The sequence below is a fragment of the Chanodichthys erythropterus genome, chromosome 20, assembly GCF_024489055.1.
Source record: "Chanodichthys erythropterus isolate Z2021 chromosome 20, ASM2448905v1, whole genome shotgun sequence".
NCBI classification, from domain to species: Eukaryota; Metazoa; Chordata; class Actinopteri; order Cypriniformes; family Xenocyprididae; genus Chanodichthys; species Chanodichthys erythropterus.
This window is the reverse complement of record NC_090240.1, coordinates 14,863,812-14,872,511: the sequence shown is the minus strand read 5'-3', so window position 1 is coordinate 14,872,511 and position 8,700 is coordinate 14,863,812. Positions and strand designations below refer to the sequence as shown.

The 8,700-nt window shown below is 37.0% G+C and overlaps 1 protein-coding gene across 1 annotated transcript; it reads right to left on the bottom strand.

Moving 5' to 3' along the window:
- Positions 1 to 6,078: 6,078 nt before the first annotated feature.
- Positions 6,079 to 8,299, bottom strand: LOC137009690 (E3 SUMO-protein ligase ZBED1-like). Its single transcript, XM_067372127.1, has 2 exons — positions 7,212 to 8,299; positions 6,079 to 6,886 (listed from the first exon to the last, which is right to left on the bottom strand). The coding sequence occupies exons 1-2, from the start codon at positions 8,279 to 8,281 to the stop codon at positions 6,214 to 6,216; spliced, it is 1,743 nt and encodes a 580-aa protein (XP_067228228.1). The 5' UTR covers positions 8,282 to 8,299; the 3' UTR covers positions 6,079 to 6,213.
- Between the last annotated feature and the right edge of the window lie 401 nt (positions 8,300 to 8,700).

The following is an 8,700-nucleotide window of genomic DNA, read 5'->3' as shown; positions in this document are numbered from 1 at the left end:
AGTAAATACAGTGCAGTGCTTCAGTGTTTACATCCAAATGCCAGATCAGTATTGGCTGACACTGTTCAAATGAGCAGCATGATGCATGCGTGTGATGCTGACGCAGGAGCCGGCCAATAATAAGACAGTGTTCTGACCCGGAAGAGCGGCACTATCTATACTACGTGAACAGTGTAGGAGACTGACATGGAAGAGAAGAAATTGTTGAATAAAGTTATACTTTTGTTTAATTTTTGAACACACAAAGTATTCTCGTCACTTCATAATATTAAGGTTGAACCACTGCAGTCACGTGGACTATTTTAATGATGTCTTTACTACCTTTCTGGGCCTTGACAGCGGTAATTAAATTGATGTCTATGGACGAGTCATATACCTCCCAGATTTCATCAAAAATATCTTAATTTGTGCTCCGAAAATGAGCAAAGGTCTTACAGGTATGGAACAACATGAGGGTGAGCAATTAATGACAGAAATTTCATTTTGGGGTGAACTAACCCTTTAACTGAAATAAAATAAAATAAAATACATTTGAAAAAATATTTCAACAAAGCCCCGGACAAGACACGCAGGAAAAAAATAGTAGGCTAAATCGTGCGCACGATTTACTATTTCATTCCCTCTATTTATAAATCATGTGCACAATTTAAAGGTGCCCTAGAATCAAAAATTTAATTTACCTTGGCATAGTCAAATAAAAAGAGTTCAGTACATGGAAATGACATACAGTGAGTCTCAAACTCCATTGTTTCCTCCTTCTTATATAAATCTCATTTGTTTAAAAGACCTCCGACGAACAGGCGAATCTCAACATAACACTGACTGTTACGTAACAGTCGGGATCATTAATATGTACGACCCCAATATTTGCATATGCCAGCCCATGTTCAAGGCATTACACAAGGGCAGCCAGTATTAACGTCTGGATCTGTGCACAACTGAATCAACAGACTAGGTAAGCAAGCAAGAACAACAGCGAAAAATGGCAGATGGAGCAATAATAACTGACATGATCCATGATATCATGATATTTTTAGTGATATTTGTAAATTGTCTTTCTAAATGTTTCGTTAGCATGTTGCTAATGTACTGTTAAATGTGGTTAAAGTTACCATCGTTTCTTACTGTATTCATGGAGACAAGATCCGTCGCTATTTTCATTATTAAACACTTGCAGTCTGTATAATTCATAAAAGCAACTTCATTCTTTATAAATCTCTCCAACAGTGTGTAATGTTAGCTTTAGCCACGGAGCATCAAACTCATTCAGAATCAAATGTAAACATCCAAATAAATACTATACTCACATGATCCGACGCATGCATGCAGTATGCATGATGGACATCTTGTAAAGATCCTTTTGAGGGTTATATTAGCTGTGTAAACTTTATTTATGCACTGTATAACTGCACTTATAGTCGAGAGCTTGGGAGGGCAGGGAGCGAGAGATTTATAGGGGCCGCAGCCTGAATCGCGCATAGTTAATGATGCCCCAAAATAAGCAGTTAAAAAAATTAATAAAAAAAAAAATCTATGGGGTATTTTGAGCTGAAACTTCACAGACACATTCAGGAGACACCTTAGACTTATATTACATCTTGTAAAAACTGGTTCTAGGGCACCTTTAGTAAACTGAGGGAATGAAATAGTAAATCATGCGCACAATTTTTTTTTTTTCTTTCATGTCATGTCGGACTCTGTATATTTCTGCTAGTTGCCAAAGCAATATTTTTAGTTTAATTTTGTGTATCTGCTTAAACAACTAAAACTAAAATAAAAATAGAAATGTATAAAAAATGACAAAAACTTACTAAAACTTTATTTTTTACTAAAATTTAATAAAATAATATATATAAAAATAAAAACTAATTCAAAATATTAATGCCTCAGTTATATTAAAAATATATATTAAATATAAATATATTAAAAATCAAATCAACCGTAATTTTTACATAGACAGTAAAAGAAATGGACACAGCGACCCCATTGGAACTCAATTGAGTCAAGTGAAGCCCATTTTTAGCGATTTTTAGCACTTCCCTTTCTGACGCGCAGACTCACACTAAGCTTGATGACGTCAGCAACCTGTCTGACAGATGTAAATCTTCTAGTAGCTGTGCATGCAAACTGCCATCGTTAATCTTGCAGAGACGGCGAGCTTGAGCAGGGAGTTCTTTGGCGTGAGTGAGCAGGAGATAGTATTCTGATTAATTATTTTGTATAGTATTTTAAAATGTAACGCCAGTATGCCATGTTAAGATAATCTCCCCGATTGCCTGCAAGCTTCTCCTCCTTTCTGTACGGTAATTTCTTTACTGTGCGACAGAGAGTCGAGTGGTTATGATGCAATCGTTAGCTTATTTTTACAAAAACTGTTTCTACGGGGCCATAATGTAACATAGAAGGTAATGGAGCCCTTTATACATTGTCGTGTATCTTTGGAAATAAATAATGGACAAATGGAGTCTTTAAACACCTCAGATGTAAAGTTATTCACTGTCAAAGTGACGCCAAAATGAATGGGAGTCAATGGGGATGCTAACGCAAGTGAAGTTCTGCTACAAGATGGCGGCACCCGGCCGACTTCAACTTCCGGTCGTCTTCCTTGGGCACTGAATTTTTACAAATACTACTTCTTGTACCACGAACTGTAGTTTTAATAGTTTTTTAGGCGAGAATGTAGTTGTTTATACCTGAAATATGTGACTCATATTTAATAACAGCGCCTATTTTACAGTTTGTTTTGACGTTTTCGGAGATGCGAGCTTGAGTGCGTCAGCGGCCGTTCAGTGCTTCTGTAACCACAGAGAACAGCTTCATCTCGGCCATGCCTCTGGGATTTGCCGCTGGCTCTTATAGTGGTTAAACACGAGACATAATTCAATTTGAGTACATAGAACGGGCAGTCTTTGGTCTTATTAATCTATTATTTGTTCCAGAGCAAGTCGAATTGTGCTATATTAAATTTGATAATATTAAACGTTACGTTACATCCTTATATAGCATATTGGCTACAACTAGACGGGACATATTAGACTCTTCTCCGCTCATTAAATACGTAAAACATTAAACACATATGGTTTTTTGAGTAAAGAAAACGCTTTACTTTTTTTTTTTTTTCAAACATCAGATCTTTATTTACCTTTGCATTACACAGAGGAGATGTCCAAACTGCATGCGCACTTCATTCAGGAGGTGAGGCAGATTAATGAGGTTGGATTGACAGTTTGAGGATCCAATGGAGTTAGGAGGTTTTGTCACAAGCTCTTTAAAATCCTTTTCATTCGTTAAATATTTGTAAAACCCACATACAAGCGTAAATGGTGACCTATTTTTATTTTTTTTAATAACTAGTGCTTTATGTTTGACTGAACTGTACAATTGGGCTTATTTGTTGTTCAATAAATATTATTTTATATAAATATGTCTATTAAGTATATGGATTGAGTGATCATTACATTAATACGCCATTAGATGGCGGCAACACTTTACAGGAGAATGAGTCAGTGAAGCACAAGAGACTTTTAAATTGAAAGGAACTTTTGCAAAAGGAAGTTGTTTTAGCGCTGTGGTGCTATGGAAAATTCCCAAAGCTGTAAAAAAAGATCGCTTTCCTCAGCAGACATTCAAACGGACTTGTATAAAGGATATAATATTATGGACATCGACTTGAAGAATGAATGTAATGCAATATACCAGACACAGGTAATAGCCTATCTCTCTCTCTCTCTCTCTCTCTCTCTCTCTAATACTGTAGAAAATTCAATGTGTTTCAATGAAGTGACTCAACGTTCCTTCGTTACTAGTTCTAAAGTGACGTTTTAGAGTTAGCAACGGAGGCTTGGTCCAACTGTCAAATTGAGATTTTAATCCGTGGCGGAAGGAAGTAGTGCTGCACAAAAGAGGGTTTTAAAGACACTCAGTTGTTGTTCTTATTTATTTACACACTCGTGCCGTCGAACTGTTGTATAAACGCAATATCACACTCGTAGCCGTGCGATATGGCTGTATATCAACACGCTGTGATTACCTACGGACGAATCACAGCGTGCTGATATACAGCCATATCGCACGGCTACTCGTGTGATATATATATATATATATATATATATATATATATATATATATATATATATATATATATATTTATGTTTTGTTTTTTGTTTTTTTTAATCTTTTTTTAATCTTTTTTTTTTAATTATAAGCAGGTTTTTTTTTTTTAATGATCTTATGTAAGCATTGTAGTCAGTACTGCAGATATTCACTTGGAGAAAAGCTAAAGCACACTTGAATTTGTTCTAGATCATCAGATTATATGTTATGCAACATTTTTTCAAGTCATAGGCCCTGTCAGAAATGTGAATTTGTGGTCTTGCAATGGACCGTCTGTAAAGTCTACGATGTCCCATTTGTCATTTTATGATTCTGAATGGTTTTCACAGGCAGCTTGATGCATCTTTTTGCCAGGTCCAAGCTAATGCGGACTCCATTCCCAACAGTTTATGCAGCTTTATGTCACCAAAATGTGGTGGCTAAATGGACCGCAAGGACTTAGGGATGCATTTGGGACAGGCCCATTGACTGTCTCTGCTCCAAAGTCACAAAGCAGCTATTGTACCTTCTGTTTCAGACTTAGCCTATGGGGCCATTTACATCATTTTCAACTAAAAACTGAAGACTTTTAACGTTTTTTTTTTTTTTTTTTTGACTGTTCATTTACACAACAATGCCGTTTCAAGTGCAAATTTTTGAAAACGATACCATTATCGTCCCTGTGAATACTACAAAAATGCGAATTTGTGAAAACGGTAACGGTGTGTTCAGTCTGTAGGCGTGTAGTGTTTCTTTACAAAGTGACATCGCCAACTACTGGCCCGGCAGCAGAATACATTGCGAAAAACGCAAAGGAAAAACTTTTCAGTTTTTGTAGTAGCCTACATCGTTGTTGTGTAAACATGCCCTAAATGTTCAGTTAATTGAGAGCACACATTTGGCCGGTCACCTCCAGACTACCTTTGCAACACATTCACCTTTTCTTGTACTCATGGGAAAAAAGGTTGTTAAAAAAGCATCTTAGTTGCATTCCTACCTAATATTTTGAAACTGCCAAATGCAGCACAGTGCAATACATGTCAGCATACTGTCATCAGGGGAACTCATGGGACGTTATATAGGAATGCTGAGAGCATGTTGGAGGTGTGTGTAGGACGGGATGGTTGCAGTTTGCCATTAATAGCACGCTGAGCTCAATTAGTCCAAACAACATGATACAGGAATAGCTTGCAGAATTTTTGTATTGCTACAGCCTTGACATGAATTAAACATCTGGTTTTTGTTTGTTTTTTTGTTTTTTAGCTAAATAAATAGTGATGCCTGCTGTTTACTATTGCTCATACTTTGAGGTTTTTTTTTTTTTTTTTAAGGAATTGAACCAACCTCTAAAGTATTACACTTTGGCACATTACTCATCCAGCACAGTTTCGGCTAAAGAATAACACATCAAATCATGCGGCTTGTTGAGGAGAGGTTTGCAATTACCATTTTTACCCTTTCACACATTTAAAATATTCTATCTGAGCCCCTGGGTGAGTTTTTTTGTTGTTTGTTTTCTTTTGTTTTTTAAGATTTGATTGTATCACTTTATTATTTCTATGCCAACGCTTCAAGCATGTCTTAGAATTAGTGCTGTCAATCGATTAAAAAAAATTAACTAATTAATCGCACAATTTTTTTAAATTAATCGCGATTAATCGCAATTAAAAGACTGAAACTTTTTGGATATGTAAATGTAAAATGTAAATAATTAATGTAAACTCAAGACAAAGAAACTATTTAAATTCAAAATATGATTGTTTATTGGAATTTTTGTTTAACTTGTAACACAGATTTTCTCATGTAAACAACATACCTGCAATAAACCATCAATATCCTCCAAATTAACTGTTGGCTTGAAGGCCATATTTATTACAGAAATAAAAACACAGGCATGTAAGTGCCATTTGAATTTCAAAACAATCAATGCCAATAAAAAACAAAAATGATTTCCATGTTGAATTCTAAGTGGACTGCAAAAAAATTCCAAAGTATAGTCATTGCAAATATGGAAATTGGAAAATAATAATAATAAAGGAATGAATACAAACAATTGTACTCATTGTAACGTTGTATTGCTGAGAGTTGAGAACATTAATTATAAAGTAGAAACTATTTTGCTTAGTCCTCCTTTACATTCAGCCAGTTGCTGAGACAGACCAGTCTGTTGACATTATCAGGGGACAATGTGGCCCTTTTCTTTTGAATGATGTGACCTGAGAGTGAGAACAGTCTCTCACAAGGCACCGTTGTAGCAGGGGTTGACAGATACTTGCATGCTATTGGTGCCAGCCTTGCATGTGTTGCTTCTCTCTTTTTCCACCACTGTAGTGGACAACCCTCCATGTGCAATTTGGGCTCTGCTTTGTAGCGGTTAAGACACTGTTCTATGGACTCTTCCTCTTCATCTGACTCTGAATCAGAAGAAACCAGCAAGACGGAGATCCTTCTCTTCTTTGGTGGCTGTTGGTCTGTTGTCTCTTTAGACTCTTGTTTTCCAGGACTCTGTGCCATTAACAGCTTGCTTAGTGAAGCCCACACCTCATTCCTTTCATCTTTGGGAAGACACTTTAGGTCTTTAAACCTTGGGTCAATTGCAGTAGCGATCTTCAGCCATGTGAGATTAGTGCTGTCCTTCCTTTTAGATAGGTCTGAAGTAAAATCATTTTTGAATTTAACTACATAGGCTGGATCATCCTCTGTGGACTCCATAATTTTGAACAAGTGGCACAAGGCTGGCAATACCACTGAGCAGGAGATGTACTGCTCTCCTCCCAGCAGTTCAGTTACATATCTGCAATGGAAAGCACAAGATGTTGCTATTAAATGCAAAGAAACAAATTTTGTGCCAGTATGTAACATGTACACTTACACTCTCACACTCACTCATTCTCTCTCTCTCTCTCTCTCACACACACACAAACACACACACACACACACACACACACACACAAACACACACACACACACACACACACACACACAATTGTATTTTATTTACATTACATTGTTCAACACCATATTTATTTCTTCTTCACCTTTTTAATAATGTAATAATGTCACACAGATTGGGGGATAGTGAAAACAGACAAGAGACGGAGAAAATAATATTAATCTACCTGCAAGGTTCAAGTAGTTCCTCCAGCTTTTGCAGTTTGGCGAGCTCCTGTGTAGTCAACATGGCAACATTGCTCTTTTGCTGAGCCAGGGTAGTGGTCAGTGGAGATTTGTTTCGCTGAATTCGCTTGACCATCTCTAGGGTAGAATTCCATCTAGTCGTAACGTCCTGAACGAGAGATTCTTGTTTCTGTCCACATGCAACTTGCTGTTCCATTAGTTCGTGAGCGTTGGATGGACTATGCTTAAAGTGCCCAACAATCTTGCGACATTTAGCTAGGACACTTTCAAATCCACTGCCGTGAATGGAAACTGTGACAGTTCGTTGCAAAATGTGGGCCGTGCAGGGCAGGTGTTCAAATGGAAGTAGTCTCGCGGCAGCAACCATATTACGAGCACTGTCAGTGCCAAGTGTGCTTAACTTGTCCTCGATTTCCCATTCTCTTGCCACATCGAGAAAATGATCCGCACATGCCTCAGCGTACTGTCGTTCCTCAGTTTTAGACACGGTTAGTGCGAATGAATGCAATTTCCATTCTTTATCAACGAAGTGCGCTGTGATGCCTAAGTAGTTGTCATTGCTCACAGAAGTCCAGTGGTCCCCTGTCAGTGCGATGTGTGTCGCTTGCTGTAACGTGTTCATCCTCCGTGCCTTCTCATCGTCATACAAAGTGTGTATTTTTGACATGATGGTTCCTCTTGAGGGCATATTGTATGAGGCGTCTCCGGATGCAGTTCTAATGATGTCCCGCAGTCCATCGTCATCTACTATGTTAATGGGTCGGCAGTTTTTAGCTATCCAAATAACCAAAGCATTCATTACCTTATCACTTACAGATCTTGTCATTTTACCACGAACGCACTCCTGCAATTTACATTGGCGAGGCCCCGTAGAGATGGTTTCGGTGGGGTGTTTTGCTTTTAAGTGATATGCCAAAGACGAATTACTTCTGTGGTAATTAAATTCGGCTTTGCAAAATGCACAGATTACTTTTGTTTTATCCACAGAACCATCCGGCAGAGTTTTATACTGAAACTTTCCGTCTAAAAGTCCTTCCTTGGTCTTATCCATATTTCTTTGCACGTTGAACACACATGGGCCACAACCGGAAATAAAAAAACTGCAACCACGTTAATTGCGTTAATTTTTTTTAACGCGTTAAATATTTCAAATTAATCGCATGCGTTAACGCGCTAATTTTGACAGCACTACTTAGAATAGATCTATATCTTTTTATTTTTATTCAAAATATTCACAAACATGTTAACTATATTATCCTGAAATGTATTTTGTCAATAAACACCTTTATAATGATGATGTTAGTTGATCTGTACTAAGTTATAATGATGTTGTGATGTTAGTTTGCGCAGCAACAGAGAGAATCTTTACTTACTTTTAAAGTTACTTTTAAAAGTAATGCATTACATTATAGTGTTACTCCATAAAAAGTAACTAATTATGTTACTTATTTTCTTTTTATGGAAAGTAAT